The 18,643-nt window shown below is 43.9% G+C and overlaps 1 protein-coding gene across 2 annotated transcripts in view; it reads left to right on the forward strand.

Annotated features, from left to right (window-relative positions):
* Positions 1 to 9,544: 9,544 nt before the first annotated feature.
* Positions 9,545 to 18,643, forward strand: part of SP3 (Sp3 transcription factor) — a 32,269-nt gene continuing 23,170 nt past the window's right edge. For both annotated transcript variants that reach the window (XM_005484073.4, XM_014265081.3), the window contains exons 1-3: positions 9,545 to 9,809; positions 10,151 to 10,275; positions 10,457 to 10,573. In XM_005484073.4, coding sequence (XP_005484130.1) covers positions 9,803 to 9,809; positions 10,151 to 10,275; positions 10,457 to 10,573 — 249 coding nt within the window. In that variant the 5' untranslated portion in view covers positions 9,545 to 9,802. The remainder of the gene's footprint in view (positions 9,810 to 10,150; positions 10,276 to 10,456; positions 10,574 to 18,643) is intronic.

Below are 18,643 nucleotides of genomic sequence, written 5' to 3' on the forward strand. Positions count from 1 at the left end.
GGAGAAATGTGACTGAGAGAAGCAGTACAGCAGATTTCTGGAAGATTGTGTCCATTGATCCATGGTGCAGCACTGGCCTTGGACTCCTCTCACTGTGCTTCCTTCAGCACCCAGGCAGGTGCCAGAGACACTGTGACACTGGCAGGAGTGTCTCTGGCAGACCAGCAGGGCGGGGGGCCCTGCACTGCACTGAGAAGGGTGAGCAGTGCCAAGAACTCCGACTTAACTTCCTTCAGCTGTGTCTCCTGCAATGATACCACACCTGGATAGCAGAAAAACCAGGAACATTTAGAGGCCCAAGATGTGTGTTCCTCACCAAACTCTAAGAATAGTTATACCCATGGACATCAGTGATGTGACAGATCAGAAAGTGGGATGAGAGGCTTTTTAACAGCACTGATTGCTGCTACCTTAAGATCAAACTCCAGGCTGCCAGGACATGAAGTTTATCTCCAGTTTGCCATGAAATGGAAGATGCTGTTTTCTCTTTGTGCTGCACTTGTAGATTATTGAAAGGGTATCCCACAGGGTCTTCAAGAACAAAATCTGGTCCTTCCTTTCATGTTGGGTTTCAGCTCCTCAGTTTTGAGAAATCTGCATTAAAAAATATCTTTTTTCCCCCAAAGTCAAAGGGCAAAAGATGGAGTATGTCATCATCAAAGCTGGATAGCAATGGATTAGAAATCCAGCACCGACCAGTAGTCCTGTGAGCTGCAGATCTGATGGGGCTTGGTTCCCCTTGGGCAAATCTTGTTTGGATTCTCCTAGGTCTACATAGCTGGAAACCCTGACTGCAGCTTTTCCTGTGGGGTAGGGATTCGTGACATCTTTCATCTCTGCAGCTTTCTTGGTGTTCAATAAGGGCTTAATTCAAACGTCAGTGGGTCTCCTTTTACTCAGCAGCTTGTTCTTATGAAACATACAGGAATTTTTCAGCCTTTTTTTGCTCTATCAGATGTGGTTAAAACTGGCTACTGTTTGTTCTTGTTCCCTCTCTCTTGCACAACATGCAAGTATGTACATGCACATCTGTCTGCACACATGCCCGCACACACAGAAATTTATTTTACATCTGAAGAGATAATGATCTCAACCCCATTTTAATTTCTGCAGGAATCTAGGCTGGGAAAAAAAGTATTGCAATGCTACTTCTTTGGGAGAGGAAAAGGAGAATGAACTAATTTTTTTTTTCTATGCACTACACAGATTATTCAGTTACCACTTTGCTTAAACATAGTATGTGTTGCTGAGAATCTGGCACTACTATTCAAAAGTAAAAGAAGAAGTGGGCTCTGTGTCCTGGAACTGCAGTGTCGTGCTTCTGCACGGCACGCACGCTTTGCCTCCAGTGCAGAGTGATCCTGCTGAGACTGGAGGAATGCATGGGGAACGGAGGCTTGCCACAACATCCTGTCTCCATTATGTCTTTTGGACCTCTGCCACAGAAAAGAAGGAATTTTATCCTTCATTTGTAAGTAATTAAGATGATAGCAGAGTTTGAATTTTCCAACTTTGTGAAAACAAACTAATAGCAATGATTCACTTCAATAACTCAGATACTAATTGACACAAGAGAGAGAAACAATACATTAAAAAATAATTAACTTTTGTTAATTAATTTTTAGGAATAGGAAGGACACCTGCAGCATGTGCAGATGTTTGCAAGTGTCATTAGACTGGGAAGGTTGTGCAGTAGTTTGGAAATAGAAACAGGTAAAAAGGACTAGGAATGATCTGCAGCACCATTTGAGAAGTAAAGTATGTGATTGCTAGAGAACTGCAATAAAGGTGATGAAGATGTGCATTTTTTAAGGATGTTTATAGAAGCCAGAGGTTAATTAGCAGTTAAAAAGCATCCACTGGCGTTTTATGTGAGCACCATGAGTGTGTTAATTATCATTTTCAGCCTCAAATATGTCTCTTTCAGACTTAAGCTGAAACAGATTGATGATTCTTTTACTGAGGCGTTTCTTAGATAAATTTTAATTAGTACCTTTCCCCCCTCCCCCCAAACAGTTTTCTCCTATGACCAGAAGTGGAATTTCATCTCACTCAGCTTTCTCTTCCTTGGTGTTTGTGATGCAGTTCCAGTGCTATCCGTGGCAAAGCAGGAAGGTAAGAGATAAGGGGAATGTATGTACAATGTACAGTGTAAGAGTAAGGGGACTGTTACCAAGTCTTGTCCAAATTATAGATTCCGACTTTGCAGAAATGTAGACACAGGAAAACGTGACACAAACCCGGGAACTTTCCACCTCCTTTTTCAAAGTTAGGCACAAATGTAATTTGTTCTGTTCATCCTAATGCTTTTGTCTACTCTCATAAAATGATGCTTCTAGGAAGGACCACAGAAGTTTTATATGCCCCTGTGAACATGCCTGAACTCTCCAAAAACTGGGGTTCCTCATAGGGACAGTGGACCAGGCACCTTGGGGGCATTTAAGCCCCCAGACTGAGATGACAGGGGCTGTGTGAAATCCCCTAGCACCAATTAAAAGAAAATGGTGAGAACCTCTCTGAGGTCTGGTTGCTCTTTGCATCAGACACCTCCCAGGGAAGGCTCTCATGTCAAAGTTTCCTGTCTAGCCCTTTTCTGTAGGTTGCTAACCACAACTTCTTTTTCAAAGATCCCATCAGGGATTTTTTTTTCCCTAAGAAACAAAAAAACTCCTTCATCTGAAGATATGTAAGAATTCAGAACCTACACAGAGGTTTCCAAATGACCTTACAGGGACATTACACTGTTCAGATCACACTGTGGCCTTCTGGCTGCTGGAACCGAGACCTGCAGAGAAAGCATGGGATGTGGTTTGGACAACAGACCCAGACTTCCTTCTCCTACAGGGAGCCACGGAGTCTTACTTGCTTGTGTTTTGGGAATGGGAATTCAGACTGAGCTTCATAGAGGTAAGCCACTTCATCCCTCCAGAGGTACCTCCCTTCAGAAGCTGTAACTCCTGCCATTCTGTTTTCAAATTTTCAGCAAACATATGTGCACACATATAATTTGCTAGTCTCTTTCATTTCACTGGCCTCCTTTTCTATCAGTACTATTAAAAATAAACCACCAAATTGTGAGAAAAAATTACACTAGACAAGAAATACACAAGATTTTTTTCCCATTCAGGTGACTTTATATTTTATCTATATATCTATTTAATTACTTCCATTCCAGTTTTGTGATGGATAGTGGAGGAAAATCTTTAGATGCTCTGATTCTGCAAGTCACAGTTATGTGGCCTCTTCATCTGAACAATTTTTCTAACCTTACCTAATGGATCTACAATTTTTCCCCCAATTGTTTATATGATTAAATTTTATCTGTTACGATGATCTTGAAGGGCACCAATTAAGGATAAACAAACAGGATAATGATGGGGCCCAAAGACAGTAACTTCTAGGAAGTTTGAAAAAAGATGTCTATTTCTCATTTAAGAGGGGTGAAATGAAGAATGATTAACTTGCTAAATAGCAAATTTTCAGCTATGTACTGATCTGCTTTTTCCTGTTGGCTCTTCCCAAATGGGAGGGAGATTAGATGTCTTTGTCTCATCTTCAGTAGAAAGAAATTTTGTTAATGAAAAATATTCTTACTTAGATGAACTGTGCTGCCAGCTGAATAAAAACCACACATATTTTACAAGATTTAACTAATATACTCTTTATTTATTTCTTTACACAACTAAAACCAAGATAATGAAATTAAGGGGAAAAAAACCCCAAAACCTTCGGCAATTACACTGAATTTTGTTCCCTATTATAATGACATACTTTAACACAAGGAAGTTTTCTCTAACATTATTAAGAACAGAACCTGTTTATGGGTCAAATACCAGACGTCTCTAATGAACTTGAAAATTTGCAAAATATACAAAAATGTATCACCTGGGGAAAGTTACAGCTGTAACAAACAAGGAAGAATTTCTGATTAAAAAGGAACATGACTTATTTTGTCCCAATTGCTCAAAAAAATTCATAAATACAGTGAGTAGGTTGAAAGCAATGTTCCAGAGGTCTGCCGTCACATACTGGTCTGGTGCATGTAGAGCTTGGACAGACTTTCTGTTGGCCTCATTCCTTCAAGATCAGTCATCTGTGTTGGTGAAGAGCCACAGCCTTTAGATTTGTGCCTAACTGGGTTGTTAGGCTACTTATTCACAGGTTCTTCCTCTTACCAGGCCTTGTGTTTCAGACCTCCAGTGAAGCATTCGAAGAGCCTGGAGCGGGCATGTTCCTGCTGTGGCTGCCCAGGAGTTTGCTGGGCCTGCCTCTACCCCATCCATAGCTGCCACCAGATGCCAGCAGACCAGTGGAACCCAATGTCTCTCCTGCTAACAGCTGGATCCAGGTACCACACGTTTCCCTTTGACCTTTCTTTAATGAAGTTCTTTCAAGCAGAGACCAGTACTCTTAGAATTGCTTCCCCATTAAAAACAGAAAAATGCTCTCCTAAAATCCAATTTCGCTAAGTTTTATTTGTCTTTCATATGGTTACACTCGGATACCATCACACTTGTGCAGCAGACTAAACCAGTGCCTTGATATTTCACATGCTCTCAGGTAACATTTGTGTTCCTCTAAAGGCTTGAAATCCTGGGCTACTGACAAGACACTTTACACAAAACGCAGCCAAAGCAAGTTCCTGTGTTGTTCAGCAAGTCTGACTCCCTGAATTAATCTACTTGCAGCTGCTGAAGGGAGTCTTACCTCTCTTTGTCTCTCCCACCCATGGAGCTCTGTTGCTTCTTGTGTCTAGTTTGACTCAATTTAGCTTGCAGTATCAGAAGCATATTTTTGCAGGATTTTCTTATGGCAATATCCATGAGCTGTTAGGCTGGCTCAGCTTCTGGGCAGACCACCCCTATTGCTAAAGCCTACTTCCCCCCAGCAAAATTTTTGTTCTTGTAGCCAGAAGAACAGGGAGGTACTTTCTGGAGGATGATGACACAATGCCAGCCAAGACTCTTCTCTAACCACTGCTGATTTTATACTTGCAAGGGCTCATTTCTCTATTTGATGAACTTGAGTCATGCAACTATCTCAGCTACTCTGTGCTGACTCACAAAACCTCACAGGTCAACTTCCTGTCAGTCCTGCCTGTGGCCCTACGTAAAGATGACCCAATATTCTTAAGCAAATGGACCCATATGGGATGTAGAAATTAAGACTGCAGTATCTCCAGGACTGCTAGCTACACTCTTATTCATGTCTCCTGAGACTTAAACAAATTGCAAAAGCAGGCTGAAATTCATAATGAAGTTGAATGCTAGGAAGTTTAACAGGTCTGATTCAAAACCTTATCATTATCTTGGACTTTGTAGTACCATGCAAATGTTTAGCACTTAGGAAAACATATGGCTTTCCAGATTCCACTGAAATTTTAAACAGATTACTAAAACAGAAGAAGGTATCCCAAATTCCAAAAGATATCTCTCCTGAATAGTTAGGTTTTTTGGTGTTCTAGTTATTTTCTGAGGTATGAGATTGACAGATAATCCTGCTTGTTGTCCCTCCGGTAAAGGACATATTTTAAGGTAGGTAGTTGAATGGAATCCCTACTGATTCTTCATAGGCATTTCAGACCCAGCCTTTCAAACTAAAGTGAACTTAGCCTGAGTTTTCCTGGTGTCACATTCTGTCCCAGCAGAACGCATTCCTGTCCATCTTGTCCAGTTGCATTCTAGGCTTCAGCATGGCAAAACCACCACTCAACAGGAATGGAGTGCCACAGCTCTGAAAACTGAACTGGACCACATTCCAACAAACCTTCAATAATGTAATACTTTAAAGAAATGCAGGGCTACCCATAGCAGGGACCACTAAAGACAGAAATAACATGTCATAGTTCAGAAATTTCGAAGGACTATAGAAATAGAAAAGCTATTTCCAAGTGTAGCAGACACTGTGCTGGATGGAAGTTGTGTTCAGACAGTGCACTTCCTTCTGAATTTGTACTGAACTGACACTGAGACTGAGCTCCAAGACTTAAACCAATGAGATATGAGATATAAGTTACAGTGGACAAATACAGCATTGAGCTTACAACTGAAATACAGGGTAGGTATCAAGTTTTAGCATTCTTTCCAAGTTGCATCTTGTTTCATCTGTCAAAACCTTCACTCAAGTTTCATCAGAAGCTGGAAGACATTGTTTCCTCTTCCATATTATTTTTCTACTTACCCCAAAGGCTGCATCTCAGTTCTGAAACTGCTGCATTTTGGTATCTGGTAGAAGTATTCTTATTATTTATAGAGCAGTATTACCTTCTCTGTATCTACACAGCTCAAATTACAACAAACCATTTTCAGCAAATTGATAGAGAATTCATCCCAGGACATTCCTGCAGTAAACCAGGAACTGCCTAGAAGCAGGAGGCAAGGCCTTACAGAGGCAAGGCTCTAAGAATTAACTGGTCATGGTTAATTTATTCAGATCACATATGGATGTGGTACATCTCGTGGGCAAGCTCAAGGAAGAGAAAACAACAGCTCTCTAGTTGGGCATGGAGCTCAGTCTCTGGGGCTACTGCAGGAAAACCAGCACCTTGGGGAACTCAGATGTCCAGCTCTGATACAGCATTCCCTCATGCATCCAGGATTTTTCTAATGATTAATGCCTTAATGCTAGTATGTTGGTAAGGAAAAAAAATCCCACAAATAACATATTTTCCTTTTTTTTGGTATTTTTTTTCTTCTTTTGTGTTCTTAATAGCTGCTGGGAAGCAGAAAACAGCCACATGTGATTTTGTATTTAATAATTCTGATTATCTTTACACCTCTTTTTCATATGAGCATATCTTTTTTTGCAACTTTCTTGTAATTTATCTTGATTTTTTGGTCTACTTTTTAACAGGTTATTCATATTCTGGCTTAGTTCTTTATCTGAATTTAATATAACAGTGTCCCCCAATTTTAGATATTTGACTAGAAAAAGATGGTTCTCTGCTAGTGTTAAGCCTGATTACATCTGAATTTTATTGCATGGGAAAACTCTTTCATATATAAACTCAATCCCGCTATTGGTATTTCAAATCTTTCTGTCTTAAAGCACTGCAGTAATGCCCCAAGCCTGCAATCAGACCCATGTAAGGTAAACTACTCTATTGACAACATCCCCCTCAAGTCAGACAGCTCTCAACATGCACCCACACCCAGCTGTAGAAGACAGAACACCTTTCATATTTAGATTAAGCCCCAGACAGCACAATCTTCCTAAAGCAAAATGCCATTGATAGTCTTTGGCAATAGCCTGCTAAATAGCAAGGGCCAGTTTTTCAATATAATTTTCCCCATCACAGCATCTTAACAGAAATTATTTCTCTTATACATCAATCTTTAAATGAGCAGCTTGGTTACAGAAAGTCTAAAGTCGTCAGTAATAGTTCTGGTTCCAGGATGACAGACTCTCATACGTTTCACTAGCAACTTCTGATACTGCCAAACAAACTCCAAGTTGTAGACCAGCTGTACAAGTCTTTTTTTAAAAATACTGCACTAGTCAGTCAATTTTGCATTTTCATTTTCTTCCTGAAATGTCCTTATGTATGTATATTGATGGATTTTTAAAGGTTGTGTATATTAACTTTCACTGGCTAAAAATTATTTCTGACACTTTTTAGAAAAACATTGACTTTGTTCCCAGTCACAGCTTTTTGTTTATTAAAATAAAAAATACAAATTGGGAAAAAAATTCTTTATGGCTGTGTTATCTATCTTGCCATCAACTAACTCTAAAGTAGAATTACACAAGACTATATAAATAAATAACATTCAATAACAGAAGGGTTTTTTTAAACTACCTTGGCAAAAATGAATCGTGACAAAAAGACTGGGGATTAATTTATAACTTACTATTAAGTCACCGGAAGATACTCTCAACACACCAGCAAAAGTAAATGGGTTAGTAATAAGACTATACGTCATACAGTAACAACAGTCTGAATCCATCCTAACTTCCTGATATTAAATGCACAATTTCTGAGTGCATTTTTTCCTGTTCTGTAATAGTTTTTAAGTTAAGCTTGGGCAGTTAGTGCAAGGTCATAGTGCTGGGACTGATTAAAAAGCACTGTTTATTCTCTCCTCAGAGAGGCTGTTGAAAATCCTGACCATACTTCTGGGTTTCCTAGTCACTAACTTGGCCATGAGTTTATCTCAGGAGCCTGGGACTCCACACACTCAGCCCAACTGTGGACATACGAGACTGTGCTCACTGTGTCATCCTCAGCTCTAATTACATTCAAGATTGTAACAGGAAAGTAGGTTTGAGGTTTTCTGGCCTCATTCAGACTCCTTGGAACACCACACTAAGGGAAACAATGAAAAAGTCATTCCTCGGGAGAATTTACAAGCTAAGGGTCAGAATCAGTGTCTCAAAGTACACACTGTCCCGTGACCCTGCACATGCACTCAGATGTGACGGGAGGCCGAGCCCAAATTGTTCCCCTTTACAGGAACCCTTCCCAAGCTAAGTGGTGTTACAGAGAAACAGGCCCACTAATCATTCCTGTATCATCATATACTTATGTAACGTTTTAAACATATTTCCTGTCGTAGTTTAACAATCCGAGAGATCCCAGTTTCCTTTGTGTTGCGTAACACGAGACACAGACCAGCAAACTGACGTTGAGGGGAATCTTATTAATTCTCCTTAACACGATGAAAATAAAGCCTGCTGGTACAATGTTCGATCCATGCCAAGGCTCAGGTGCCCAGCTCACGGCAGGTACTCCCGCTGGGAGGACGTGGCGCATTACAATCGAACTCGCGGCCTTATCCGGGACGGGTTTTGTTATGCCTTAGAGACCGCGGAGGTTCTCGGTTATCCCGCCCGGCTGGGGCAGGTGCGAGCCCGCCACAGCGCTTATGCAACGGCGGCACGGCGGGGTCGCCCCGCCGAGGCGGGCGCTGCTCCCGGCGCTGACCCGGGCGCCCGGTCCCGCGGGGGGGCGGCCAGCAGCAGGTCCCGAGCAGCGCCCGCCCGGCCGGACCGGCTTCCCTGGGGACGCCGCGCCGACATCTTAGCGCCGGAGGGACAAAGCGCGGCGGCGCTGTCCGTCAGCCGGGCGCTGCTCGGCCGCCGCTCTGGAACCGCGGCTGTCGCCGGCCGTGAGTGACAGCCCCGGCGGGGAGAATTCGAAAGATCGCTGCCCTGGCCCGGCGCCCCCCGGCACAACAGCGGTGGGGGCGCGGGGGGAGGGTGGCCGGAGGCATAGCGCCACCGCCGCGCAGCTGTGCCTATGCGCTGACCCCTGCGGGCGGCCGGGCCCCGGGGTGTCAGGAGAGCGCGGCGGCGATGCCGCCTCCCGGGACGGCGGGTGCCCGGCCGGCGCGGGCCGCGGCCTCCCGGCGGGTCCCGCTCATTGTTCCCCGCACTAGCCCTGGCAAACAGGAAGCCGCCCCGGCATGGGGCGCCCCCCCCGCCCCCGGCGGGTGACTGGCAGCCCGGGCGGCCCGTGCGAGCGGCGGCGGCGGCGCGGCGCAGCCAATGACAGCGCGCGCGCGCGGGCGTGGGCGGGAGTTCCGGGCTGGCAGGCGGGCGGGCGGGCGGCGGTGTCGGCCGGGCCCCCTCTCCCGCGGCAAGCCCCACCTTTCGGCTTTCCCGCACCGTCAATCAAAATAGGAAAAAAAACCCGGAGTAGGCTCGGGCCGCCGCCGCCGCTTCAGCCCGCCGTGAGCACAATAAGCATGTCCCCGGCGGCAGCCGCCTAGCCCCAGCCAGCAGGGCCTGTGTGCGAGCCAGCCAGCCTGCCTGCCTGCCTCCCGCCCAGCCAGCCAGCCAGCCGGCCGCTCGCACTCACACCATGACCGGTACGTACGCACCGACCGAGCCGCCCCGGGGGCTCCCCGCTCCTGCTCCGGCCCTGCGCGTCCCCGCTCCGGCCCCGGAGCGTCCGTGTGCGAGCGAGGCGAGAGCGGCACTGAGAGCAGCAGCAGGAGGAGCAGGGGGAGGAGGGAGAAGAGGGGCAGGGGCAGCAGCACGGGGAGGAGGAGGAGGAGGAGGAGGAGGGCTCCGTGCGGGAGGGCGGGGGGAGCGCTGGGGTTAGGGGGGGGAGAGGGAGGGAGGGAGGAAGGGAGGGAGGGAGAGAGAGGGAGGGGGGTGATCGCTCCCGTCAGTGACTCTCCCCTCCCCCTCCCCGCTGTGCCCGCAGCTCCCGAGAAGCCCGTGAAACAAGAGGAAATGGCTGCCTTAGACGTGGACAGCAGCAGCCACAGCGAATATCTCCAGCACGGCAACGGCGCCGCCTCGGCCTCCGCCGGGGCGGCCGCCCCCCAGGTGAGCGCAGGCCCGGCTGGGCCCCTTCCCCCCCTCCCCCGGGTGACACGTTGTGAGCGGGGCGCGGAGCCGGTGCCGCCGCCGCCGCCGCTTCCTGTGTGCGCGTCTGCGAGGAGCCCGGTCGCTGTCCCGCACTAACCGCCACCCCCCTTCTCTCCCTGAACCCGCCCATTGTGGGTAGGACGCGCAGCCGTCACCGCTCGCTCTGCTGGCGGCCACCTGCAGCAAGATCGGCCCGCCGTCGCCGGAGGAGGATGAGGCCGCCGCCGCCGCCGCTGCCTCTCACTCTGCCGGAGCGGTGAGTGCCCGCCCCGCCGCTCTCGCACGGCCTGCCGGGGGGAGAGACAGCACAGCCAGCCCGCCCGCCCGGGGGGAGGGACGGGACACACGGCACTGCCCGCCCGGGGGGAGGGACGATAGCAGGGCCGACCTGCCAGGAGAGGGGTCCCCGGGCTCCCCTGCCTCTCCAGGAGGAGCTGGGCTCCCGGGAGGAGGAGGGAGCCAAGCTCCCCCCTCCCCCGCCATTGGGAGCGGCGCCTTCATTTACTTTCAAAAACGGGGGGAGGCGGGAAGCTTCCCTCCCCCGACCCTGGCACCGGAACGGCTCGCTCGGAACCCGGAGAGGCTGGGAGGCATCTCACCTCCACCTGAGCGCGCCCCCGGTATCCTCGCTCGGCTGTCAGCCTGGAGCCGCGCAGCCAGGCGGGAGCACAAAATGAAGGCTGGCAGTAGGGAAGGATGTAGTGAAGTAAAATGGCTGTTTAGAAGCGAACGCGGTGGTGGAAAGCTGCTTCCTGTATCGCGCTGTTTTTCTAAGGAGAGTTATCATGCGTTCCTCGTAGCGTTTTCTGTCCTTATCTCTCATGCGCCGTTGCCTCTGAAAGGAGCCTTGATGACCTCGGGACCTGGTGTGATGAGATGGATCTTGCAGGCTAGAAACGTATTCTTGCTGAAGCTAGTTTAACAATCCCCATAACAAAAGCCTAATGAAAACTCATCTTCCTTAATTGGTCTAGCTAAATCTCGTGTTGACATATGCTCATAAAATTCAAAGCGATTATGCATTTCTAAATAACTGATACCTAAATATATTCACGTATTTCAAAGAGTTCCAAAATATCTTCTAAAATGACGTGATGTCATGTTGTGGCCTTGGCCCTTGGAAAATTGCACGTATTACCTCTAATTTTTTTTTTTTACAAAAACATCTTTAAAGTTAGAAAAAAAGAGTGCCTTTTATTTTTCTTCTTTTAAAGCAAGCCTTGTTTTTTAAACTTGCTGTGCAACAGCATTGTATGGTGTTAGGATTTTGTAAATAGGAAGAAAAACTGCAAAAGCATTGTACTGGTGGATGAAGTGGCTTTGTCAAGCTTTTAACAAATGTCAAAGTGTTACTGATAGAAGTTTCTAAATATTTGCTAAACTTTAAAATAATTTTCATCTGTACATTACAGCTTACTTTACATAAGGGAAGCTGAAGCAAAATAGCTGTCTGAGGTCATACAGCAGGTTGTAGACTAATGACAGAGCTCAAAAATGTATTAGGATTCCAACCCCTTTTAAGCATCCTTTCTGCCAAACCTATTTATTTGCTCAACCAGTGTGTTTTAAAAAATGTTTCTAGATGTTTTAAAGTGCCTGATAGTGCTAAGATTTGTTTCATAGTACTGGATGCATAGAGTGCTGAAGAGCATAAACATACTGAAAAACAGATGATGGTTAAATGATTGCTTACTTTCCTATATTGATCTTTAAGATTGTTCTTGCTGTACAGCTGGAATTGTGCATCTTGGGGAGGGATTGATTGATGAGGAGGAGCAGTAGGTCTGACAGGATACTAGAATGCTGCTGCAGGACACGTGGTTCCTGGCAGTTCAAAATGGGCAAAACAGTTTTGATGTGGTACTCCTTTACTCCTATTAAGTTAATATGTTGTTGTCTTAATGTTTAAGGGGCTTTTCAGGGGAAAGCAAATGCAATTCAAGAGAAGCCAAAATCTTAGTTAAAAATCTAAATGAATATAAGCTCACTCACTACTTTCCATACGTGCAGATAGGCCCTTCCTACATATCTTCTGTGAGTTAGGTTATAGCATTCTGGTAATTTTTACACTCCTACAACCTAACTCTTGAATGATTCAGAATATTTTGGGTGGAAACTAAATATAAATTGAAGGAGATACCTGACAGTAGCTGAACTAGACACTGGAGTTAATTAATATGACCTTAATAAAGAGAGAGGAGGGACTAAAGGCCCTGAAATACATTCCTTGTGAAAAACAGAAGAACAAAAGAGATTTGGTGCAATAAAGAGTCTTTTTTTTTCCCTGGTTTTCTGTGATTATCATATTGGAGGGTGGAAGAAAGGAGGAAGCTAAAAAGTCTTACATTGTAAATACTTCATAAGTGGTATGGAAAATGAAATCTATATGCACAGACGAACATAATTCTCTTCCTGCAGTTTGTGATGCTCATCCCTTTCCCAGGAGTATAGCTCAATCAGTTTGAGACCTCTGCATGGGTGATGGTGCCTAATGTAGCAGTGGGAGGGCAGCTCTTTCCTGTTATATTCTATCCTTGGACTGCAGTTCTGACTGCTGAACAGCTGGCAAACTCTCAATCTACACTAATGGATAGTAGAAGTCAAACTAGGTATTTCCTCGTAGAAGTGCTTGAAGAGCTTGCATGTCAGTGGATAGCGATACTGTTGTTTCAGGGTTGTTTTGTTACTATTTTACTGACATTTGCTTGGTTGAAACTGGCAGGGCTGGAGCCAGCATGCTGGGCTAGCATACTGCTTTCCTGGCTGAAATGGTATGCTGCAGCTGCTCCCCAAGAGACCAGCAGTATGATTTAAAAGCAACAGCAAAACTCCCCTAGGAACGCAGGGAATATTGCGTGTCTGGGATCTGGGGAAGAGCTGGAGCAAATGTGATTGTGTTTGTAATGATTTAGCTGGCCCTGCTTTGAGCCCAGGGGTTGGACCAGGTGACCTTCAGAGGTCCTTTCCAGCTGAAATTATCCTGTGATTCTGTATTGGTATCTGAGTCCAGGCCTACGGTGTGAATGCTCATTGCTGTAACACCACTGAAAGGATTAGTGAGGAAGTAAAACGACTAATGAAAATGGCAGCTGCTTGTAATGAAAAGGAAATGAAGAAGGCAATTGAGAGAACTAAACTCAACCCTCTTCTCCTTTCTGTCCTGTCAATGACCTGGCAGGTTGTCTTTAGACAGCAAGGTTTTCACCTTGGCTGATGATTCTGGTTGGAACTGTATTTCTTTTTGGATGAGAGGCACTAGCAGGCATTACTGCTGATCTTGTCTTTGTGCATTGATGAAGACTGCAGTCTTTCAGCTGTGACACCGTGATTTACTCTGCCTAATGATCAACCAACCCCAGTATGTTATCTCATGGTGTTTGATATTAATGCAGATGGCCTTGAGTTTGTGGCTTACTTACCTGAGCATCTTTTCCTTGGTTGCCATACTGCTGCATCCATGGCTGGTTCAAACACTTGCCATGGCAGCTTTGCCTTGTATATTGCTGCCTGCTGGTTTGTGTGAGAGCCTTGCTGGGATGCTGTGTGCTACTGCCCGACCTAGAATGACAACTCATGTTTTGGCCTCCAAGGATGTCTTTCTCTCTTGGGAGTTCAAAATCTGAGAAGTTTTAGTTTGGGTCTTGCTTTTTCACTATTTATCTTTGACTAATAATTCCACTTCAAACTTCTATATTTAGGATTCTTTTTTCATTTAGTTATAAATACTCTAGTTTCATTCCAGTTTAAACATCTGCAAAGATTTTAGCATTAGGTGAAAATCAGAAGCAAAGCCGAAGATGGTAAAGCTTTACATAAGGGAGGAAACAAAAGAGCAGACATATTTAGGTCAAGCAGAGCCTTGATGGTCAGCTGTGTGCTTGTAGCATGATCAGATGATGGTTTAAGAAGCTGCAAAGCTGAGATGATAACCAGTTGTTTATGTTCTTACTTCATTGTCATGCAAAGCTAAAGGCTGTCTTGGAACTCTGATGCTCCCCAGGGCCATTGTTATGGTTGTGCTGGGTGAGCAGAGGCTGCAGGACTGCTGGGAGGTTGGATGGGAGGTCTGGAAGGTGAATTGGGAAGAGTGGCAGGCTGGCTGAGAAAAGTGTTGGCTCTGACAGCCAACGGGAGCTTCAGAGATGGCTGCCCCAGCTGGGGTGTGTAGATGCATCTTGTGTGAAGTGGGCTGCACTGATTGGCTAGTCTTTAAAAAAAAAACAAGGTTTAGGAGGAATTATTTATTTGATTTATTTGTGTTGTTGCTTACCAACAAGATGTGGAAAACATTTGGACAGGTTAATAATTTGCATATGTGGGGAAAGATGAGTATAATTCCTCTGCAGTAGACAAAGCATTTCTGTGTATCTTGGACAAGTAATGGCTGGAGTGTTTTAAGACTGCTTTGGCATATCATGAGCTTTAGAATTGACTATAGGTGCTTCACAGAATTTATTGAAAGTCTGGAATTATAGTTGATTTATGTCTCAGAAGATTAACCATCTGAGGTGCACCTAGTTTAAACTCAGTTTAGGAGGAAACAGGGAGAATGCTGACAGGATGGAGAAAGATGAAGGTGTTTTAAATTTCATGTTTTCCATCCACTAGGCAAAAATATGCCTGAATGCCACGTGTGTCAGAGTTAACTATACTGCTTGGGTTTCTGGCCTATATGGTCATTTTGAGGAAGTTCAGAATTATTCTGACATCCATTTTTGCTTTTGTGGGTGATAAGATAGCTTCCTCATGCTAGGTTTCTGGATGTGAACAGATGTACCAGAACCTGTTCAGCCACTATAGAAAAGTTTGCCTGGAATTATCTTGCTTCTCTCTGTTCTCTACTTTTGCAAAACAAAGAAGTTTCACTAGAATGTGATGGCTAACAGTGTATTTGTCCTGTTGCTGTCCAGAAGCTCAACTTTTAAAATATTCTTTGGTTTTTGTATTGCAATTATGTCTTTCCAATACTGGATCAGAGCCACATGTTGAAGTTATTTTAGAAGGTGCTTCAGGGATGTTCTTAAAAATTTTGGTTATTTCTCCTAATAGTTTTGGAGAAAGCAAGAAAATGTATGGTTTAAAACATTTCCATATTTAAAAGCAGCATAGACAAAAAAGTTCTCTAATATTAAATATTAGCAAGAAGTGTAAGATTTCATAGAAAGTGTAGGCTGGTAGGGATGTCTGGAGAATGTCTGGCCTGCCCCTCCTAGCTCAAAGTAGAGTCAGTGAGAGGAAGTTGTTCAGAGCTGTGTCCAGTGGGTTTGAATGCCTCCAAGGTTAGAGACTCCACTGTCTCTCTGGGCAGCACGTTCCAGTGTTTGATAAACCCATGTGATATAAACAAGAGGCTTCTTCTGACATTGTGGGGGACAGAGGCAAAAGCCTGACTAATGTAGTGATAAAGAATATGTCTTGCCAAAGCCCATCTACCAAGCTAGTCATAGGGCATTGTGAGGTGAGTTAATTCAGCATTATTTCCCCTTCCTAAGTGTAGGCTGACTACTTCTGAACACTACTGGTTTTTTTACCCTCAAGATTATTTTCAATTAAGGTTAATATTTTCAAGGTTATTTTCAAGGTTATTTGTTCCAGTGCCTTCCAAAGATCAAGCTGTAAGGCTGACTGATCCCAGGCCCTCTTGTTCTCTTGATGATTTGATAGACCCTTCAGCAGCTGAGTTAAAAGCAGGAAGAAAAACCATTCTATGGGGTGCTAGTTTGGCATGCAGTTATATTGAGATTCGTATACATATATAGATTTAATAATTAATAAACAAAAGATAATAACTTGTGATCTAGTTAAAAATGTTTACTAGTTTCTTAGTACTTCAGCTTCCTTGTTTCTACTAAGGTCAGGGATATTGTATTGTCTTAATTTGGAAAAGTTCTGAACTTCTGCTGATTGATAAACTGTTGAAGTTTTAGCTCCAGTTGTCCATGTCAAGCAAATAGATGTAGATATTCTTTAACTGAGATACAGTTAGATATATTTCACCAGTTGGGAGTTTCTTTTAAAATAAGATTTTAAGCAGCCCCAGATAATGCTTTTTCCCCCAAATGCTCTTTGTTTTTCCAAACATTTGATTTGGGCGGAAGTATTTCTCTAAATTGAGTGGCTTCATTGGCAGAGGGCTCAAACATGCAACAGAATTAATTTCTCTTAACAAACAGCTTTGTGTCAGCTGAACAACAGTGACTGATGTTGAACATGTTTTTAACCCATGGCAAATACAAGATAGAATGTATTAGCTCATACTTTAATGAAAGAGTTGAAGCAAGTGCATTTTATCTTGTATTTGTAATGACCTAAGAATGCACAGATAGTTTACTGTAGCTTGGTAAACACATGGTATTATTAAACCCATGCATTAGAACCCTAACTCTTTCATAAAACAACAATTTGGATGAGGCAGTGTCCAATCTTCTTCATTAGGTGTGTGATTTTTGAATGTTTAGGAGCTCGTGACTCATTATCTTTCCACCTCTGGTTGTTTGGCTGATGCTTTTGCTCCAGGGCTAAATGGGGCAAAAGGGACTTTCTGAAAAGTGCAGTAAAAAGCTGTCCACCAGCACAGATAAATGTTTGATGGACTTTTGTAATAGAACACTGATGGCTAATGACATGTGCCCATTTGACATGCTGAGACGCAGGTATCTACAACAAATACCAGTTTTTACAGGGGTCTTTCTCTGCTTTCCTACTCTCCATTTTACTTTGGTGAAGCATATTTAATTTTTATTAAGTCCTGTCATTCAGTATGGTTTAGATCACTTCTGAAAGGTATTTTATCTGCTTTCTCTTATCTCCTTCCACGTTTCACTTAATGTTGCTGCAATTTTATCTAAATATATTGAACAAGACAATTACTAGATTTTTATTTATCATGGCTCATGATTCTTCAGGGATGAGACTTTTCTCTCAGGACATCTCTTTATTTTAGCCACTGGAAATTATACAAGGCCTGTTAAAGAATCAAAAGACAGGCTGAACAGTGGTTGTAGCTTTCACTCTTTGTTGGTACTTGACCTTTCTTCAGGTGGACATATAATTTGATTTAATTCATCCTATGCCTTGTGTTAGCTACTTTCTTTGCTCTGTTCCTGTCTCTTTTTCTTGTTTCCTGATGCTGCTTCCAGTGAATTCCCTGTTGCTTCCTGTTCTCTCCTCCTTGGCTGAGTTGTGCTGAACTTTCCTCAGATCTTTGTCCCTTCCTCTTGAAACAGGCTTTGGATTGCAACAGTCCAGCCTTCTCTTAAAGGAACAGCTGCCAAATAACTGCTGCCTGAGTACCCGTTGATAAGGAAACTGTTGCTTTATCTCCACCCTCTCCATAATTTCCTCTGAGAAATGCTGGCTGAGACAGCAAACTGGTGTGTTTTGAATGTAAAGCTCAGTAAGTGACTGGGCTGCAGATGTTGCTGCTCATGTCTCAGTGGCAGAACTCCTGAGTTACTTCAAAATTGCTTAATTGCCTGAGGACATAAAGAATGGTTATTACTCTTTAGTTAGTAGGAAAAGAAGTCCAAGAAATGTCTTCTTGTGTCAACAGACTTTGTGAAAGAGCATAACAGTCAATCTTGTTATGACAGGCTGATAATGACCATTTGAGATTAGAGATCATCCTCAAATACTCCTTACTATACGGGGTTTTTTCATGCTCTAATGGTAGCAATTTTGATAGCTGCCAGATAGCTCCTTGAAAGCCTCAGCCTCTTTTTGCTTCTCCCTCCACAAGATTCAGCTGGTGGTGTCTGATACAGTCAGCTGTAAGAGCAATGTGAATAACAGGCATTTTATGTTGTGTGTGTAGCATAGCTTCATATCCTCATGCATGGCTGCCCTGAACTTCTCCATGGCCTGACAAGTGCATCTACTAAAAGATTGGCTCTGTTGTGCTAAAATCCTTGCAGAGCAAGTTTTGAGGGAAGATTTCACTAGATCATGAAAACGTGAGATGTGTGCCCAACATGAAAATGCCAATATGGAAATCAACATATGTTTTGGGAGAAGAATAAAGTAGGTCATTTCCATATCACTAAGGAGACAGGTTCCCTTTGAAGTATTTCTGTGGAGGATATTACATATGAATAGACATTGACATGTTACTGCATATTAGATCAGTCCAGTTTAACCTAAGCTTTCAACATTTGCTTGTACATAGTTTTCAATCAGTGAGAAATTACATCAGACTTGTAATGGTTTATATTGCTTTTCTTTTCTCTTTTGTTCCAACAGCTATCAACACATTATATTATACATTTATTTTATAATGACACACTTTAAACATATAACAGTCAAATTTTTGCTTTTGGTATTGTATGAC

Source organism: Zonotrichia albicollis, chromosome 10 (genome assembly GCF_047830755.1).
Source record: "Zonotrichia albicollis isolate bZonAlb1 chromosome 10, bZonAlb1.hap1, whole genome shotgun sequence".
Taxonomy (NCBI): domain Eukaryota; kingdom Metazoa; phylum Chordata; class Aves; order Passeriformes; family Passerellidae; genus Zonotrichia; species Zonotrichia albicollis.